This window comes from Pezoporus wallicus, unplaced genomic scaffold, assembly GCF_028554395.1.
Source record: "Pezoporus wallicus isolate ANWC-B61680 ecotype Strahan unplaced genomic scaffold, APGP_CSIRO_Pwel_v1 scaffold_11491, whole genome shotgun sequence".
Classification (NCBI taxonomy): domain Eukaryota; kingdom Metazoa; phylum Chordata; class Aves; order Psittaciformes; family Psittacidae; genus Pezoporus; species Pezoporus wallicus.
Window position 1 is genome coordinate 9,677,662 of NW_026642649.1, and position 21,771 is coordinate 9,699,432.

Genomic DNA, 21,771 nt, shown 5'->3' on the forward strand with positions numbered 1-21,771 from the left:
TGTTGTCAGTCAGCAGAGGCACTGTGAAGGTGAATTCAAAACTACACAAAAGCTCACAGCTCCTCAGAAGAGGAGGGATGGGCAGAGCTGGGGACCCTTCTCCTGTCTTTAATGTAATTTACAGCCACTGGGCTGTCCCAGATGAAGCAAGCTCTTCTGGACTGCCCCGGCTGCAATATATACTTCAGGCTTTCAGACATTATGCTTGCCTCAAGTTAATTGTGTCCTAGAGTACCTGCCTGTGAAACATCAGCTCCTTGCTTTTATCAGGGCAACAGCAGTTTAAAGCATTCATTAAATACATATGATTGGATTAAACCTTCAGGCACAGCCTTAAGCAAGAGATAACGCATGAACTTCAGAAGCCAAGTGCCTGAAACACAGCCCTCAGCATGTTTTTATTCCCCTTGATCTCAAGACATGGGTGGACCAGGCATTGCTTGGATTTATAGAAGCAGAAATAACATCAGCCTTATGATCAATGATTAGTATTTAGGAAGGTGTAAGCCTTAACTTCACCTGGTGCCTGCCCCGGGAAGGGAGAGGAGAGCATGAAAAGAGACATTTTGCAACGCCAAATCCAGCCAAGTACTGAAATTCAGGAGGATTCATGTTTCCATTTACATTAAAAGCAGTTTAATTCAAGATACCTGCTACAGCACTTCTTGAGCAGGTTTATGATCAATCACCTGACAAGCATAACTGAACTTCACATCAGAAACAGAACATATTAGAAGCAGAAACAAAAGAGTTACTCTTTTGGGTTTCCTCTCCAAGAAAGCTATCTTTGAAGATGCTAGTCCCAAAACCACCCATCATGGACCAAACCATTACCCCAGCTCCTCTTATGTGTTACGTCCTTTCTCTTGATATACTGCAAATCCCAGTCAGAAGCTCTATCTATTCAAGAGCCAAGATCTCTACAGTCACTATAAGAATGCTTCGCAACAACAGTTTCTTTGTGTCTAGCAGCCAGACCATGCAATATTAAAACTCATAGTGTTCACTTTGACTGGGAGCTATTACAGTCAGTCAAGCATGTGCCATGCAGCATACAAAGAGAGTCTTGCAAGAAGTCCTTGTGCAACAAGACGTGAATATTACAAAGAAAAATCCTCTGCACTTGGATAGAAAAGAAGCCAAGAACCTAGCACTATTACTGACAATATCATAACAAGGGCTTCTTTCCTTTTTTTAATACATTTAATACATTTTAATACATTCACACTTCAGAATCCATATGCACACATTCCTTGTCTCTACTGCATATCTAGAGATATTTTTAGCCTAATATTTCCATGACAACAAAGCAAGAAACGGTCAATTTGAGAAGATGGCTGAATGAAAACTGAAAATGCTTGTAGAAGCAGCTTCCCAGTGCTCAGATTGTTTCAGTTACCCACTACACCAAGCACATTCTTGTTTGTTGCTGTTATTCCTAATCATCAAATTAAAAACTCATTCTGAGTGATTAAGAGACTTACACATCATATTATCACACAACTGCTCATTGCTGTCATAGCACGAGCACCCGAATGTAAGTAAAAAAAGACAGCAAAACACTACTTTAGATTGAAGTGAGAACTCACAAAGAAGAGTAAGGAGAGATGTTGTGTTATTCTGTTAGGTAACAGGCTACAAAAACCAAAAATGAGATGGTTAATGTCATAATTTAAGCTTTCCTGACTCTACCGCAGAGTAGAACCATCTGCAGACAATTTTGGAAGAGAATCCTTTGCAAAATCTGGAAGACCAAAATGAAGGCCAATATTCCTGACCGTGGCATTAAAGGCAAGGAAAACATACAAAAGAGCAGCACAAAGAAAGGCATACACCTTTCCCTTCACCTCAGGATTATTTGGTCTTATTTGCAAGGCACCAAAGAGATCTGCACAGCGTGAAGAGAAAATGAGGTACAATCGCACCTGGGCTCTGCCACTGTAACTCTACTGAAGGCAAAATACAGTTCCAGCACAACAGTGCAGCAGAGACTGGGATCTTTGGCACACTGGTTCCTGGATTCACATTACCATCTTACAAACATTTTATTTCTTTCCATGTTACTTTTTTCTTCCTTTGCAGAAAGGAGATGAACAGCAATGAACAATATGTATTCTATCACTAAATACTTGTTACATTATTAAATACTAATGTGAGATGAACAGCCTTGCACTGCAATTACCCAATGACTCCAATTCCCTAAAGTTTAGCTGTTCTGAAAACGGCATTCTTTGAGGTCTTGTCTTAGTACTCCAAAGACTTACCTGGATAGGTCTTGTAAGCATTAATTAAACAGAGGAAAAGAGACTTCTGTATCTTCACAACACAGAGCCATTCTCTTGTTTAGACATCCCAAGCATTTAGAATTAATTGGGTTCGCCCACTCAGAACCACGGGCTTAAAAAAAAGCTGCATGCTATGCAGCTATGCTGTGTGGGTTTTTTTCTCTCCTTTTAGTCTTACAAATACTTTGTTTTTACAATCTTCCATTTGTTGAGAAACCACAGGTAGAGAAAGTGCACTGGCATCCTTTAGTTCTCTGAGACCTGTGAGCCATGCTGATGGTTGGTGAAACCACATCAGCATGCCTCCTTTGCAAACACGTTGCCGCATCTGGGTATAATGAATAAAAATGTGGCCTTATTCCTTTAAATAAACCCACCAGAGCTCTTCTCCCATGTACTGCTGCTAAGCTCAAGAGGGACAGGAGTGTAGCATGGGTGGGTTTAGCTATATTTACTTTTTTCAGCAAAGACTGGGAAGAGACAAATAAACTCAAAGCCCAGTTACCCAGAGACACACAGGAGATCCCAAAATTGTCTGCTTGACACACAGCCCCTATTGTAGGTCTCTCCTTTCTCTGCAACAACACAATCTCTGCAGATAAAAAAATCTCTGATACTGATGGCCATCATAAGACACATGGTGAAGAGAAAAGCCCCTGGCATTCCAGCTTCATATACTCTGATCAGTCTCATATCACGGTTTCTATTCCAATACCAGTTCACATACTGTCTATGGCCCCTGCAGTACAAGTTTCAACATAAGTGCTGCTTTACATGATGCTGTGCATATCTGCCACCACCTACTCCACATAAAAACGGAGGAGGAAGTGCAGCTGGCTCCAGGGAGATACACATCAGTGCCTCTGTGGCTTCTTTCTCACATGGCATGGACCTCTCCTTCCTCAGAGCTGCTTAGGTCTCTGTTTGGCAGCAAAGAGAAGGCAGCACAAGCAACTCCTGCTCCAGGAACTGGGATTGTGCTCTAATTACGTTTATGTGTATTTCCATGCTATTAAAATGACAAGACTGTTGCTGCTGATAGTATATATGGATTATGCCCAGTAGTAAGATACATGTAAGCCATAAGCTTGGTCCTGCAACACTCAGCATATGAAATTCCTTTAAGGAAAGCAATTCACAGGCAGTTCTACCTACAGAGATGATGCCAAGCTGCAGCCCTTGCTATGGAGGTCTCGAAGGGAGAGAAAGAAGGTGCCCATGTCTCATAAAGGAGGCTCTGGAGAGCTCAGGATCTGAATCAACTGAGAAAGATTCACATCAGAATGAGAATTAAGGCTGGAGTTCATCAGGTTTAAGTCTACAACTCTGTCAGATGCTCTCTGAAGATCAGTAAGAATCTACTCATTAGAAAAATAACATTTTAAGCAGGAATCATGAAGTGCACTTCTGCTTTTGACTGTAGTTGGATTCACATCTGTATGGGATGCTGGAACACAGAACTGAGCCTCTGCTCTCTTTTACAAAGATGAGGACAGATCCATCAAACATTGCTGCTCCTCTGAAGCTTGTCCACAAAGTCATCATCTACAGGAAGCATAGTACGAGACTTTCGGGATTCACTTTACAATTTCCACTGTAGAAGGAGAAAGCAGGTAACATCTGCATTTGATTGAGTCACTCCAGAGTGAAGGATTTCTTACATTTTGGCTTGAGATGGCCCGTATGTACCTGCTCACCCATTCAGAAAGCTCCTGTTCACCAGGGCATTTTGATTAGGTGCCCTTGCTATGGAGGCTATTGTTAACTTTCCAGGGAATTTATGCAACAAAGCACAAACTATCAAAAAGGAACAAATTGAAAGCCTGCTAAGAAAGAGGTATTCTACCTGTTACCACTTCTCACCTTAGAGATCCCTCTGACATCCCCTATTTCAACAACTAATTTTCTTTCTTCTCTAGAATACCAACTTCTGTTCACCATTTACTTGTAATCTAATAATTAGGTGAGAAAATTGCTGTAATCACAACATGAAACATGACTGTTTAAAACCCAGCAGTTCCAAAAGCATCTTACTCAATACCGGCAAAACGAAAGGGCTATAAATGGGTTACAATAAGTTAAAAAGCAAGATAAAATATCCTGACTGTAAAAAGATCAGTGAGTCTCTAATGAGAGCACTGGGTGAGTGTATTTGTTTTCAAATGAAATAAAAATATGGAACTGTAGGAGAAATACTACTATGAAAGCCATGCTGCATTTTAAGGTTAAAAACATTATTATCTTGCAACATAGAGTGGAATAGTAAGGAATGGAAATACAATGTTTAAACAAAGAAGGGGACAAAGTTGTAGACAAGATACTGCAGAGTGAAGGAAGTTTAGTCTCCAGAAAATAAAGCAAGATGCACACTGGGAGACTGCAAAAAAAGGGTCTTCAAGTCATTGTTAGTTCCTGTTGATTATAAACCCACAATCAGATGCCAGCACGTCCATCACCTGGAGATGTCTGGCTGGTGGCTGGCACGTTCTCCCTGGCTTTGCACTTCACTGCTGGGACCCAGATGTTCACTGGGGCGAAGCAGATGTTCGCTTCATTGGCTGGGGTGACATTTGCAAGCCTTCAGAGCTGCTGTCCTGACAGCAGTAACTCCCAGCTTGCTCAAGCCCATCCAAGCTGAAAGTGCTGCAGTCACACAAACAGGTAACAGACAGGTAACATTATTGGTTTGATTTTTTGATAGTAAAGGCTGAGGTCTCCAACCACAGCATGCTCAGCTCCCATGGGATTTGCTGCAGTGTGGATAGGAAACCCTAATGCAAATCATCTATCACCTGAACAAGATCTAACAGCTGTTATGTGACAAGACACAGCGGGATGACTGTACAGTCCGGACTGCAGATAACCTAGACTATTTTTAAAACACTTTTCCAGAAATAAGCTTGAAGACAACCTAGAAAAAATTAAAAGCAGAAGCAAAGGGCATCTGAAAAAAGGAAGTAAGTGGGGGAAAAGATGATCCTGAAGCAAATTGTCTTTGAATCATCTGCACATTTGTAACATGTACTATTACTAATTTATACTTAAGTGTATCTTACATAGTGCTTTTTCCTCTAATTTGCCAGTTACATACATAAAAATATGACACTTTATCCTAAACTTGGCACTCACAGTCATGCCTCCTATAGCCAGTCACAAGCAAGAGATTCTCAGCCTTTTATTAACTACCCTATATGCAGCAACACTGAAAAAGGAAAATGCTGTATCTCTTTCTGGAAGATAGATGTCAGCTGCCTGCACCTGGGTAAGGCTGAAGACTTCAAGCGTCCTGCACAACCTGTGCCACCACTTTGCTATCCCTGGCAGAAACATGCTGAGCATTCACATGAAATGCTTTGATGCATTCTATTTGAACCTCTGCCACTGACTTACTGTAGTAGTTTCACTCCTTTCTAACTTAATTTTCTCTTCTGTAAGATGAATTCCACTTCCAGCAACCCAACAGAGAGAGGAGTAAGAGTGTTTGCTAGTTCTTCTATAAGCCAGTTTTCATAATAATGGGGCTTTCTTCAGTCACAAGAGGAAAGCATTCTCTTCTGCAAAGCAATGCTCACAATCACATTTAGTAGGGGCCTTATCAATGTATATTAGCAACGGGAAGCATAGGAGCTCAGTAAGTCAAATTCTGAAGAGGTATACGGTGCAGCTGCTCAGTCTGCCTCTGTCAAGGTAAGGCGCTACACACACACTTCTCTGCTGACCTGAAGGGATTGGATTGAGCAGGTCATCACAGGAGTTAGCTCTACTTATTACTTAAGCTGCAATCATCAGGTCACACTAAAATTGAAAAGTACATTCCAAATTTATTTCAAAGTATTTGTTTGCTCAGAGCTACCCTACACCCATTTTGCCTTAAATCACAGACAGTTCTGTCTCCTGGGCCGTAACCCTGTCACTCCTGGTATTATAAAAGCCCACCAAGAGCACACCATTCAGGCAAGCACTGTATTTTGCACCTTATCCAGCAATCACAAGGGAAGAAGGAAGGGTTGGAAAGTGAGACTGAAGGTTACTGGTCTAACTGGATGGCTGTAGGCACTTATAGCCAGCACACAGAGGGAAAGGACCATTTACTATGGAAGGAGAGCTCTTTTGGGATGTAAACAGTCATGAACAACTAATGCAATGACAACAATAACCGGTGTACTGCTACATAACCAACTGTTGTTTTTGTATTAACCAAACAGTTCCTTTACATCTTCTGCTGGGGCTTCACCAACATCAAGGGAGTTGTCCTCTTCTTACAGAAGCTGTAGTAGGCTTTTGAAACCAATCTCATTTGCTGAGAGGCTCAAACACAAATACAAAAGTATTTGCAGGTAACATGGTTTAGTTCACTCACAAAGCCAAAAAAGAGTCTACCAAAAAAATACTACTACCTCTGGGAATTTCTAGTCTGAAAACCAAATACTGGAACTCTCACCTGCTATGAACTAGGATGCTATGAACTGCTACGCTAGGATGGTGATGATCCATCCTAATTCATGCACACAAAATACCCAGCCTCTTGTTTTTCAAATAGAGATCTTTACTAGCACACGTATATCCCAGATCTGAAGCCTCAGATAGGTTCTGTTGATACACAGATTTACCTCCTAGCATGACATACACTTTTACCATGTCAATTTTGTCTGCCAAAGAAATAACATGTTCATGTACACTGTCCACCTGTATAATGCTGTCATGGACATCCAACTGCCAAGCACCACAATAAGACTCCAGAAGAGGCAAATGTGTTTCAGTATGGTTGATTTATAGATATGATGGTTCATTTTTCCATCTCCTTGCTGGCTTGGAGAATATACCAACCATAAAGCGACTGCCATGATCTCAGAGAGAGCTGTCAGATACTACTTTGAGTCAGCTGCCAGCGTGCAGGAATCCTTATGTCAGCCTTGACAAGCTGTGGCTTCTAAAATGAAAGTGTTTTGAAGGACTAACTTTTAGTCCATGGCACAACAAGAACAGCTTGCCAATTCTGTGATTAATTTATTCTAGTAAGTATTTTCCAACATCCATACTATATGCCTCTTCCACACTAGCTGTCAAAAGTCTGATTCATCTCATTAAAGCCAACAGAAAAACTCCCACTGATTTCAGCGGACAGAGGCCATCTTCCCATTTGCCTTCCAAAAGAGAGAATCTTCCCAGCTGTAATCTGTTCCTTTCACATCCACGTCACTCAGTCCTGCTGCCCTTCTCCAAGATATTTCTAAGTCTTTCTGTCTGAAAACAGCCAAGTAAAGAAAAAAAAAATCTGCTAAATGGATTTAAATTCCACAGCACATTTCATGCACAGGTCAGCTGAATCATTTATGCACGTCACAGAAGTATTACTTAGCGTTTCACTGCATCTCAGCTACAACAAATCTATGGAATTTAGAAAAAGAAATAGATCTGCTAAAGCAAAACCAGTTTCTATTTCCCAAGCTGCACAAAAACTAAATGGGCTGGTTCACAGGCAGGAACTTTATCTTTGCACATATTATATCTATTTAAAAGGTTTCCACTGAGTCATTTTCTAACAGAAGAAAACACAATATGAGATTCTGAATCCATCATAGAAGCTCAGCACCCTTTGTAGAGAAGCAGTAATTACAGGGGTGCCTGCTAGCAGCGCTACTGCTAAGGCTTCATTATTAACCCAGTTTTCATGGTTTCATAGCTCAGTCACAAATCACCCATATACTGGCCTTAAACCACCATAGCAAATTTCATCCCAGAAGCATTTTAGTTACTTTTCCTTGTTGTAAAAGTGCAAACAGAAAAAGGGAATAATACCATATTTTCATGCTTTTCTATGAATATATAACAGGGAGAGAGTTAATAATTTTAAAACAGCAAATTCTGACTCTCTTGGGTAAAATTCTTATCCTGTTTAAATTAGCAGCTAGCTCCCTGCAGCAGGAACAGGATTTCAATCTCTGTGTTCTGGAGAAGTGCAGATCCTGCTCAGAGGAGCTTGATCCTGTCCACAGAGCTGCTTGGCGAGAGCAAGTGCATTCTCACATTAAGCTTAGCATCTTAGGCCTATTCCAGTTGCAACATAAAGCACATTAGCTCAAACCCCACTGAAAAAGCATCGGCCTAGATTATTACACTCATGCACTATCACACATCTCCCTGTTTTGAGCATTTTTAAGTGTTTGATACAACTAGAGATGGGATCTTTTGGAAGAGATGTCCTAGAGAATGACTGGAAGCCTCCCTGTATGGCTGTTCACAGCTCTTGAAAGAGTCACCTCACATGAATCAACATTGGTTTAATCCCTGTGCCTTCCCCACATGTGTAAGGGACTCTTTACAAACAGTAGTGAGATTTTTGTCTATTTTCTTGAAAAACCACCATCTTTTGCACCAAGGCTGAAGGCTGCCATGAGCTTCCAGGATAAGGCTTTAAATTGAGATTTTAGCTTGAATAGACTCTACCTATGAATCCCCTGCCTTTGTAAGGCAGAAATCATGGGAAACTTGGTTGATCTGTTTGATTGCCACTTACTCTTCATGAGGAAAGTCAACATAGCTGCAGCTGAGGTGTCTCTTGGCTAAGTCTCATTTTCTTTCCCTCAAGAGTCAGAGAAATTCTAATGGCAAAGCAGCATGAACCCACATGAAAATTCCCTCTGCAACAGAACATAACAAACAAAACCCCCACTATTCAGATGCTTTCTGCTAAGGTCCCACAAATGAACCCACACATCTGAAGTCTCTAAATAATGTGACCTGATTCAGCCTCAAATACTTGCTTACATTAGCTAGCCTAGTAAGACAGGAAGACCTTCAGGAATAGCATTTGGAGGTGATCTAAACTCCCAGGACTGGAGCAAGCAACCCAGTAATTACAACTGTTTACAAGGCCAGTAATCAGTCACTCCAAAAACGGTGTGGTGGCGAGAGATGACTTCTGGCAGAGAGACAATACAGACAACTCATTGAGATAGCATCATCTTAAACACCACAGACGACTTCCATGGCAGCCTCTGAACTAAGCCCCTGCAATCCAAAATGTCACTCTATGCCTTTTTTTGATCTGGTCTACTGGAAAGCATCCCTGCCCATGGCAGGGGGTTTCAAACTATATGACCTTTAAGGTCCCTTCCACCCCAAACGGTTCTATGGGTTCTATGATTCTATGATAGGTTATCCAAAATCTATGGAGTAGACAGGGAAAAGAAGAAAGGATAAAGCCAAAGTACACTGGTACTGAAATTCATTTCTCATTTTTGTCACATACCATGCACAGACTTTGTGCAGTTCACAGAAAAAAAGGAAAATGGTGAATCTATTAGCTATGTAGATGTAATATTCTTCACAGGCAGCTGACAAAGCTTACCATAATATCCTGTAAACAGGAAAACATTTGAAAGCCTGAATTCAGAAGCGTTCTGATTACAGAACATCACTCATATGTAAATCAGGAACTCCTAGGCAAATGGAGGGAAGAGAATAGTTTCATCTCTCCCCACAACCATGAGATGCCACAGTGACAAATGAAAAGAATCCCAAACACGTAATGAGTGTTTGTAAGTGAGCACTGCTGGCTCATTTCACCTCAGGCAAACACCTTTATCAACAGGAACAGGAAAAATGCACTTCTTGGAGGTCTTTAAGATAACATAAACTGTACAGTATCAGAAGTGAGAAATAAATGGTAACTAGTATAAATGAGAAACTAAGGAGAATTTCTTGTTGAAAGCAAAAGCTTAGTAATGTGCTTGTATTCTGTTTTAAAGAAATATACTCTTTCATCCTTAAATCTTGACTAGTAATGAAGCAAACTAATTTAATCCACTGCAGGCATACTGCTTTTTGGTGTGGTAAAGCTGCTGTTCAAGTGTTGCCTGACAATCCATGGAGGTTAATCACATGCCAGTTTGTGTGGGTCCCCAGGGATCTCTGGAGGAACCCAGGGCTTCTATGTTACAAAGCGATCTTACCCTCAGGAAGTGCTGCTCAGCAGCTTGGATAAATAGCAGTTTAGGAGGAGGAGAAACTGAGACTGAACTGAGACACTGCCGATCTTATTTGTAATCCCAGTTATACCTCATGCTTGCAATATAGCAGCCATGCACTATACTGATTTTGTTTCTTCTAGTTTTCTTTAAAGAAAATGCATTCCTGATATCTTTGTGTGGTTTGTTTGTAGGATTATTTTTTTCCTTTGATATATTTTTAACAAGTTGTTTTTAATCGTTCCTTTTTAGATCTTCTAATGAATGGAAATTATTCCATTCCATAAGATATCCAAACAAATGGGTCAGGGAAAAAAATTAAACTGAAAGGCATAGAGAAAGATCACCATTGAAAACGAAATAAGACTTGGTCCACTTGTATATTTGAGGCCTGAGATGCATTTATATTTAGGTTACATCGTTATTTTCTGATTAGGTGTAAGAAAACAAAAATCACAATGAGGGGAGTCAAACACTGGAACAGATTGCCAAGAAGGAAACTCCACAGAATCACAGACCAGTTTGGGCTGGAAAGACCTTAAGATCATCCAGTTCCAACCTCCTGCCATGAGCAGGGATGCCTCACACTACACCTTGCTACCCAACGCCCTGTCCAACCTGGCCTTGAACAGTGCCATGGTAAAGCATTTACCACTTCTTTAGGCAACCTGTTCCAGTGCCTCACCACCCTCACAGTAAAGAACTTCTTCCTTATATCTAACCAGAATGTCCCCTACTTAAGTTTAAACCCATCATCCCTTGTCTCAGAACTTTTAATTGGACAGGGTCTAGAGCAACCTGCTCTAACCAGACCTGCCCTGAGCTGGCAGTTGGATCAGACAACCCAACCAAAATCACTGAACCACCCTACTGGTATATGTCTTACACTGTGAAGGGGCCACTAAAAGAAAGCAAGATTATCAGTATTATGCAGTCTAATCATGGAAAACTGCCTCAAAATGGCCCTCGAGTGAGAAGCAATCAGACCTGTAGCTCTTACTCTCAAGAATGAGTCTAGACAGCATGCGAACATGCCACCTCTCCACATCTCTGCTTCCTACTGCTTCAGAAGCGAACAAGTACCACCAGGCACATAGGCTCTGCTGCCAAGAAAAAGTCTGCAATAAACACTGCTTCCTACTCTTAGAGGTCTCACTGTTGCAGCTGCTTTTGGCAAAGAAGACAGAAAAAAATCCGTAGGCAGGAAGGACTTTTAAAGAGAGAACGCTTAATGAAATTAGAACAGATAATTCAATGAAAGGGGAAGGTCAGAAAGAAGCATCATTATGTAAATTTAATTAATAAACAATTACAGCAAAAGTATGTGTTTTCCAGGTTGGGTTTTGGTTTTTTTTTTTCTTTATGAAAAGCTATTAGCACTGAGTTATGGGAGGAAATTATATCTGCTACTAATTGGGCACATTGAAAGTATTGGGAGGGTTGGAGAATAGCTTGGAAGTATTAAAAACTACTGGGCTGAGGCTCTCAAGGTGTCATTATCAGTATCAAGGACATTCCAAGGATGGTTCTGCTGGGCAAAAGCATTTGAAACCTGCAGGGATATGGGAATTCATCCCTCCTGGCCTCCTGCTCTCTGAGTAAGACTACTCTGGATATAAATAGTGTTTCTAAGATGTTGTAGTCCTATAGCAGGAAACCCTGGACTAGGAGTAGAGATGACAACAGGGCTGGACTCAATAGCTCTGTAGCAAAAAGTCCATTATCAAAAGGCTTCCTACATCCTATGCACATTTTTATAGAAGCAGGATAAGTTACTACAGCACTACACAGATAACAATTTGGCCTTTCTCAAGGAAGGACACACAAGTTTTTGTATCTAATAAAATTGTCTAAACACCATTGTATGAGTTGGATAAATGCTGTCATAAGTACTACAAGGCATGAAATAGTGGTTGGCTGAAACCAGACATTGACATAGGAGGGTTCCAACCAATTTTCTATATTACATGAAGGGATTTATACCCTTTTATACTGAGGTTTGGATAGTAAAGCCACATTGGATAGTAAAGCCCTTCAGATGCTTTACTACTTCAGAGAGGCATAAAAAGCCTTTCTTGTAGTTGTGAAGCAAACTCACTGCCTCCATAAACTAAGAGAGGTGTTTTGTTGAATACACAGGCTCCAAGGTCTGTTTTGATTAATGACTTTCACAGTGTGCTTTAACAGGCTTATAAAAAAATCCATAAAATTCCCCAAAATTAGAAATGGTAAATTACTGACACTGATCTATTCTTTGGGAACTTTAAACTACTGACGGGCTTGGTCACTGTCCTCAGTTCAGCAGTAGCAGTCATTTTTCTCCTTCTTAGTAGCTGGTGCAGTGCAAACCACCCGCTGAGTTTGCTCTCTCAGACAAGCCCTTCATGCAACACAGCCTTTACTCAGAGACCCATGTCCCTGGGGACCCTATCCCCTCCATCAGAAATGCTCAAGTTTGATGGTGCTGAGATCTGACATGAACAAGACAGACTCCTTGTCTCCTGAAGAACTGTGCACCCATGAACTGAACTTTCATCCTTAATTATAAAATACTGAAAACAGTACTTTTTTGTTATTTAATAAGAAAACTGAAACAAGGCTCACTACCTTACTACACTTTTGGAGTAAATACGACCTTTTGATGCATGCACTGATACCCTGCCAATCACAGCACCTTCCCATTTCCACTGCATTTGTCTTCTGGTTTTCTACAAAGATACAACCACTTGGGCCAAAGTCTGCACCTTGGCTCTCTGTACATGGTTGTACGTGAAAGGTGCCAGGCCTGATGGCAAGCAGGGGGTGCATGCAAGCAAATATTTCTGAATTCAGTGGGGACTAGCTTGGCTGGCTGCAGCTTGAGAAAGAGTGGAAGTATGCAAGGGGAGAGCATGGGGCCCCCATGTAATAGAGCAAAGAGAGGGGATCCATCTTCCAGGGCAATTTCACCAAATCCCTAGACATCATTACCTAAACAAACTTTCTAGAAGCATTTAACAGTCAAAAAGACTGATTTGTGAGTCAAACATGACACTGTAATCTCTTACTGTCAGTAACAGAAAGATTATCAATCAGAAACCAACATTACCTAAGTTATACAGATCCATTAAAATAAACAATGTGACTTCAGCACCTGTTGTGCAGAATACTAACATCCAAAGTTCAAAGCAGCAAAACAGCAGGTATCTGTTCATTTATCAAATGCTAGGTTAGGTGAGAAAAAAACAGCTAGTAGCCACACTACTGGACTTCAGGAATCTCTATTCCTTTCCTCAAGTGCGTGATATGCACTATGGTACCCTGAGTGATACCAAAGCTAAAGCAGAAAACACATTAAATGCACAAGAGTTCTGAATCTAAAGCATGTACAACATGTCTGAGGACACTGTTGACATGACTGGAAGGGCAAAATGAACACTTATGTGAGCCTGTACTTTCAAACTCCCCCAGACTCAAAGCGAAGATGTGCCATTCCCCAAGGCACATTGCCAGGTACAGAGTGGTCTGATGACTTCTACTTAAATTACTCTATCCTCATGAACAACTATATGATCAAGTGATTCCAGAAGTGCTGTAGATGTAGACCCTACTTGACACCTTGAGTGGGATTTGGAGAAGACGGATGGTACACACCAGATCAAAAATTATAGCTGACCACAAGTTTTAATACTGGAGTGTGGAGAGCCATGCGTTCCCATCTCCTGACAGATTCAAGAAGGAACTGCTGAAAGGACCACATAGTATCTTTCCAATCTCCTGGCACTGGTAGCACTACTGGCTGCTTCCCCAATCCTTACCTGTTTCTTGTAAACGTTGTTAAGAAACAAGCTCCTGCTTGGAAAGAGTGAACTCTGTCATCTTTCCCCTTACCTTAAGATCAAACAAGCCTGGAAGAAAGCCGGTGGCTCCCAGAAAACAGTCACAACTGCCTGTGTCCTCCCAAATCCCCCGAGTGAGGAGATACAGTCAAATTAGGGGCTGAATAGATGTGTGCAAGGGAAAAAAAACAACACAACAATAAATGGGATGAAGAAAACACTGTGATAAGTGAAGAAGAACAGGAAAGGGCAGTGGGCTTTTCTCCCTTTGTTGTCAAGCATCTTTTTCCGAAGATACAAAATGACATGGTGTTGCATCTCACGAGGGGAGGCACATCTGGTGCCTCAGGTACCATTCAGCACTAGCTTGCACCTAGCCTAGGGGCCAGGCATCCTCACCCATCTCCACTCTTCTCCCACTCTGGGACACAAGACACCAGGCAAAGCTGGGGTTAGGCCCTATGGCCTCTGTGTCCAGAACATGGTGTCATCCAGCAGCACTGGCTCAACAGTGCCCTTCTTCCTCCATATGTCAGAGAAACCAAGTTGCAGGGGAGTAACAAAGCTGGAACCAGTTGTGTCAGTCTTATGTTCAGCCAGTGAGGTAATGCCACAAATGTTTGTCTATCCCAGGTAGAGGCTCAGCCAGGTAAAAGTCAGGCTGCTGGGCTGCAAGGGAAGTTACTGCTGATCTTCTACCTGACAATGTCTGGGAAAGAAAACAACAAGCAGATCCAGCATGCCCACAGCTGACTTGGAAATAAAAAATGGAACAGAAATGAGAGGAAAAATCCTGGTTCCTTCATAACTACCTTTTCTGAGGCTCTTTCCAACTTTAATAAAGTTGTAAGAGCCCTACACAAACCTCTCTCCACTTTCCAGCAGAAGAGCTGTCAGAAACTCTGTTCCTTATAGAACAAAAGGAGGAGGAACATAAACATACAACAGGGCACATTTATTTTCAAGCTGCAACTTTTAAACAGTTCCCAATAGCTCAGACTGCAAACGGAGCAATGACTGAAAATTACTAGATAAGACACTCAGTGGTGAGTATGGAAGCTGAAGTCTTATCTACAGTTGTACCCATGCACTGGCAAGTCACTTTTCTTCACTCCATGCCTCTGTATCCACCTTTCACCTTTTAATCTATCTTGTCTCTCAGCACTGAAGCCTAGCTCTCAAACATCTGCATTGAACTTATATGTTCAAAAATCTGGCCTTAGCTTTTCAGGACAGTAGTTTAGATAGAAAAGATCTACTCTTCATGGGAGATACTAGACACTAACCAAAAAAAAAAAAAAAGGGCAACTAATAAAATCTGGAAGTTCCCAAACACAAGCACATCCCTGTGTCCAAACCAGAGGCCAAACACCCCAAGGCTCAGTGTAATTAGCACTAAACCTTCAGTTAAATGTTACTGCAACTTCTTGACCATTGCCTTGGGAATGAGATGCTGGCCAGACTCTGATGCATTGATACAACATCCATGCCTGTTTAGGGTTAAGTAGCGAAGAAGAGACCATGTAAGCTGTGGTCCCTGTGACTGGGAACTATGGTTTAGTGAAGACAGACTTGCTCTGACTTTAGGATCCCTAAGATCAGGCATTATTTCTCATTTAAAGCTTTCCAGTTCACCTTAAGAGAGCTTTCAGAAACTCCCTATCAGAGCTCCCACTTCAGTACCAGCTTTGTGCAAGCAGAGATTTTTTGTAATTTCTCTTTGCATTGACATGAAAAGCAGAGAGCAGTTAGTGTGGGGACCAGCCAAGCTCTCCCAGCATGGTGTCACCAAGCATGCACCCTGCAAGACAAACATCTTCTCTCCTGTGTGGGAACAAACAAACAGCCCCGATCTCCACAATACAAACAAAATATGTCTAAGTGTCAAAACAAGTTGTGGAAAGGGAAAGGAAGATGGAGAACAAACTGATTCACAGAAGTCTCTCAGTTAACCTACCATAGTGCAAGCATGTAGGGAGCTGAGAAGTAGCTGTCTAATGCCTTGTGTGGATTGACCTAGGTTTCTGTTTATGACAGGTTGCTGCTGACATTCGTGGAGCAGAAAGACTTTGTAAGACAAAAACTAACAGGAAATGTAACAAATGCTCAGATTAAAGGGCTGATCAAAGGCTCCAAAGCACAGGGTTCTTGAAGAACCTTAACAGCCCTGAGCTGCGAAATGCTTTCATCTAGGCTCAGCCTGTGCTCCTCTTCCCAAAGCTAAGCCTGGCTCAAATATGAATACCGAACTACGATAGGGTGCCAGGCTGAGGAAAAGGAGAAGAAATTTTGCAACTGTGTGTAGTGTAGAAAATAAACAGAAAGCACCAATAAAACCACTGCTTGTGCCAGGAAATGAAGAGAAAGAATCTCAAAGTACAGTATGTCTTCCTTGGGAGAGAGACAAGCACAGTAGATGTATTTTTCTGGAGTACAAGTCTCTTACTGCTTCATATCTGGTTTTATTCTGACACCTTTAACCATTCTGCTGAACAGTTTTCACACTGTTGAAGGTGCTTCTGTGCGGCTTCCGTTTTTACCATCTGTGGACTCCTGAAGGTTAAAGTCATGCAGCATATTCTAATTTGCTCTAAGGTATAGCAGGATGCACTTCAACAGCCTTAACTCTTATTTTCTCTCCTCATGCCTTCTTTCATAAAGTGAAGTGTACCTGATTTGAGAGGTACTGGGGTAACATAAAAGGAAACAGGAAATTATTTTAGTGGGCTGGACTTGTCAACAGCCTGTCCCGGAAAAAGAAAACTTTACAAATACTCCAGCTTTATTAAAGCTCTTGTTGATATGACTGTGCCTTATTTATTTGGGTACATTTGAGGCTACAACATCCTTCTATTATTCATACTTTGAAACTGGCCTTTATATCAGCTTCCTAAAGCAATGCAGAAGATGTATTTTCTAGAGAGAGCACCAGATGAAAGGGCTGACTGCCTGTCAGTTTTGGGGACATTTCCATACATATTCCATAAACACACACACATATGGCATATATTGACAATGACCTGGAACATATGCCATCTATCTGCAGATGTACCAGGATCTCTCGGACCTCTCTCTGACTTCAGTTTCATGCTTTCTTTACCATTACCTTCCTACTAGTCAATCAGAATAAAGAACTATAATTTCTGCTTTCTGCAAGGCCCATCATTCATCTTTGATATTAATAACAGCCATAGAATCACAGAATAGTTTGGGTTAAGAATGGACCTTGGAGATCATCCAGTTCCAACCACCTGCCACCTGCCCAGACACCTTCCAACTAGACCAGGTTGCTCCAAGCCCCACCAAACCTGGCCTTGAACACTGCCAGCAACAACTTTAACAAACAACTGCTGCATAAGTTTACACATAAAAGTGCCACACAGGTGACTGGTTGCACCTGGAAATGGTTTTCTTAGTTGCTAGGTGATAAAACAATCTACAGAAAGACCAGTAGATTAGCAGGAGTCCCAGATACTTGGCTAATTTTAGTGCAATTCTGAACCATATCAAAACTTTTCTCATCATTTTAAGGATATGGTACTTTGATACTGTGCTTACAAGACAATGCTGTATCTCACCTCAGTGAGATGGTCTCTTCCACACTCTCTCTCTGGATTGGTGTATAAGCCAAAAAAGTGTGTGAGAAATTGCAGTGAAGCAGAGCAAGTTTACTTTCCTAGAAAACCTATTATAGGCTGATTTGCTCACTGCAGTGCCCTCCAAGCCTTAACACAAAGTCTACATCCCAGTGGCAGGTAGGGCTGTCTTCCCTCCTTCCTTTCCTAAACCACAACCACTTAATGGTTACAGTGGATGGTTACTGTTTATCATTGGCTGTCATAAAACCATAAACTGCAGAAATACACAACTGGCCATACTGCAACACTGCCTCTGCAGCCATTAAGGCTTTCTTTTTTTGCTGGGTACTAACAGAAGGCAAGCTCTATTCTGGCATTTCTGCTCCAATTTGGAAGCAATTCCCTCACTGCCTCACACCAATTACATTATCTGTCTGGCAACATTATGTTGTAAGTTTGTGATATGCAAAGTGGAAAGGCATGCACTTCTCTGGGAACAGTACTAGCCCTTTGCAAGGGGAAAAAGTAGATCGCTAAACCAAACACAAATTCTGTGGTATGTGTATGCATTAAGGAATTATCTTTGTTTTGAAAAGTGATGGGGCCCTCTAGACAGCCTTAGGCTACCAGCAAATTCAAAAGCCACACATATATTGCCCAGATACCCCCAAAAGAAAGAAGCATGTTTCAAAAAGAGAAAACTGGTTTGCGATGTAACTGACCTACCACACAAAAAGCATTTTCTTAACCTACTGAGATTTTAAATATACCAGAAAAAGTAACTCTTAATGACTCGGACTGGGCAATCCACTGAGAACACTGTGAAAGCATAGCTTAAGCAACAGAGAAGCACCTGAAATTGCAGAATTTGAGTTTTATAAAGGTACAAGAAGTACAGTTAACACACAAAAAATTGTTTCAATTTCTTGTCATGTTTTCCTTTGCGTGCTCCACTCCTGATGCACTTCTACAAATCTCTCACAATGTTGCTAGTTTCTGCTGCCCACAACAGCAGCATGCGCAGAATTTCTGTCTCCAGGTTGCCATTTTTGTCAATAATTATCATTACAACTACATCCAACAGAAGATTTCTGTTGTGATGATCTGCTACCATGAAGAAAACTTCCGGCCACTCTTTCCTTTACTTACTTCAATTCCAGGTATTGCATGCAAATTACTACTTTCAGGAATTAGATGTCAATATTCTGTTAACTACCTAAACAGTGAGTTTATGTATAATGACTACAGGTTACATAGTTAGAGTGTCATACTTCATTTGCTTGTTAATTTTCAAAATGCAGGAAAGAAAGGATAACTAACTGGGGAGCATTGAGCCTTTTGAACAAAATACTCCCAAACGCATTATATATGCCTCCTGATGAAAAATACAGAAAATAAGTAATAACTCTATTTACTTGACTGTGGCTGGGGGTTGGAACTAGATGATGTATTTCTGCCCCAAAACCAGGATAACTAAACCCAATGTGCTTATATATTAAAGGATTTGCCATAAATTTTTTTTTTTAAAAACAGGATATAAGCATCTTCTATGTCCTATAGACATTTCAGCAGCTCCCTTAATTCTTTAGAACAACATGCTCAATTTAACTTAACACTAGGAATCCCAGACCATCAGCAGTGCTTCGTAATGCAAAGAGATAACCTGTTTCTAGGATTGAGTATCTGTAAAATGTCTGCAGGTAGCATCTTTGCTGGTACCAGATACTTGAGGCAAGAGTCACAGATAAATTAAACCATGTATAACACACATCCTTTCCAAATCCTTCAGAGTTTAGGTTATATTAAAGATTCTGTTGATTGCTCTCAGATTCAGGCAGTTCAGACATACTTTGTTCAGATATACCAGTTCAGACCTCCAGACTGTTTTGCTTTTATGAAACTGCTGAATTTTGCCCAGAAGTTAAGGTAGAACATTGGAAACATCCCGTACAATTGAAGAACTGAAAATGTTCTTATGCTAGGCTTCTTCATGCTTAACTCCTCCCTAAGGATACACTTAGCTCTTTCACCACAGATGTTTTGCTGTAGGTCTCAGTCCAGCCTTTTGAGTACCCTACTTCTGTTCTCTAAAGATGACCGTGAATTCCATTCACAGTAACACATGTAACTCTTCAAAAAGAGAATGACTTGAATGGTCAGGTTCACTGTGTTCCAGGATGTGAGACAGTCCAGGCTGGAAATACTAACTTGCTGTACCAGGTACTTTGCAAAAGCAAATTCAGTGTTTCTGTATTTTGATTGCTAATGGGGTGGAAAAGAGTTACACAGCATTGCATCAGATGCCTTGGGTAATATATGAATATAATGAGGAAGAATTAATTTGAAAACTGTGTACCTTGCTGCAACAACATATTGTTATTTTTTTATCAGTCTACATGATGATTAGAACTTGACCCTTTTTACCTCTGAATCCACTCAAATTTGGTAGAAATCAGATACACCATGAAGTTTTCCCCTGAGAAGTCAGCGTGAAACTGTCTGAGATTATGCCGGAGTTCCTCTTTTCCTTAATACTACGCTAAAGTTAATGCAGGTCATTACCAAAGATACAGTCCAAATAACAGCAAATAGGTTAAAACACTTACTCATAACTGTATTGAAAAGACGTAAATAAGTCAACGTCCACAAAATTTATTTGCTTGCAGAAACCATACTTTTCTACTCCATAAAATGTTTCAGTTCCTCTCAATACACTCAAAGATTTTGGTAACATTTTTGGCCTCTCCTAAGGGACATATGGGGCATAAAACCATCATAAGAACTCCAGCAGGCCAATTATCTTTGTGAAGTGACTGAATTAATTATACTGTAGCAGGATTGCAAAAATACTTACGCTCCACGAAGTAAGAGCTGGCATCTATCTTCCAGATAATCTGACCACGGTGAGAGCCATTGACACCACGGTTCTTGTAGTCCAAAAAGTTTTCGGACAAGACCTCATCTGTAAACAAAGGGAACAGTCTCATCAAGCGCCTGTTACGACATCATCTATAGCAGAGAATCAGGCTAAAAATATGCCTTTGGCTTGACAGAACATACTAGAGCTGCTAGACGGCTTGGCACCACATGCTGAGAGATCAGTTTTTTCACTCATTTATACTTTTACAAAGTACAGTTCTTAAAAGTCACGGCTTTTCCTGAAATGTAATGTTAAATGGATACATCCCTACAAAATTCTCAGAACTGAAACCACCTATCTGGGCATGGAAGAAGCCCTACTTAATTAAACGTAATTATCTAGCTGTAAGAGAGAGAATGATAACAAGAAATAATCTCCCCTCCCGCTTCTTCCCTTACCAAAACCCCACAGAAAACAGATGGAGGCATCTGTACTGCACTCACTCATATCTCAACAGATGTGGTTCTTTCTTGCAGCGCCCTGTGAAGGATACTCATTTGTGCAGAATCCTACCCACTGCATGCCTTCAGCTCTCGGCCTCCAAAATCAAATGACTGACAGCAAAATGCTGTCCCCTCGCAGTGTGTCGAGACACCCAGCAGCTGCCAAAGTACCAAACTGACCTTCAGGCTGAGGGAGTCATCTATAAAAGTGAATAATCTCTACATAACCATTGCAAGCCAAGGCTGACGAAGCAACTGCCTTGCAAACGCAGGGCTGCATGCAAATAAATGGCCGGCAGTGAGCCTGAGGAGTGCCCTTCTGGCTGTCCACACATGACAATGTTTAGTCTGCTTCCAAGTTTCATTGCAGGCTGCTTCAACAAGCTCTTTCCACACCAATCTGCAAGCCCTACACAGTGTAGATGTGAGCAAACATATCTCCCCCCGCCCAGGTCAGGGCCTGGCTCTTGACCCTTTATCCAGCAGCTTAAAAATGAGCAGCCAGCGAGACCGCGCTGCAGCACCAGGGCCCTGCTCGCTGACCACTGAGCTTTCAAGCAAACAGAAATGCACACATTGCTACCACAGAAGGCCAGCATGTGGGTCTGATCATCACTAAATACAAACAGCACAGCAAAACCAGGACAGACATGAGAGGACATTTAGAGCCTGTCAGAAGGGAGCAGGGCTCACAGCAGTGGCCTGTGGGAGCCCAAAATGGCGGCAAACTGGAGGGCTGAGGCAGGGACCCTCACTG

General features: G+C 41.4%; 1 protein-coding gene across 10 annotated transcripts in view; it reads right to left on the bottom strand.

Annotated features, from left to right (window-relative positions):
• The window catches only part of HECW1 (HECT, C2 and WW domain containing E3 ubiquitin protein ligase 1), a 246,136-nt gene that overhangs the window by 128,589 nt on the left and 95,776 nt on the right, over positions 1-21,771 (bottom strand). For all 10 annotated transcript variants that reach the window (XR_008975135.1, XM_057431266.1, XM_057431262.1 and 7 more), the window contains one exon: positions 20,506-20,613. Coding sequence is in view for 9 of the 10 variants with exons in the window: in XM_057431266.1 (XP_057287249.1) it covers positions 20,506-20,613 (108 nt within the window). In the remaining variant the exon portion in view is untranslated. The remainder of the gene's footprint in view (positions 1-20,505; positions 20,614-21,771) is intronic.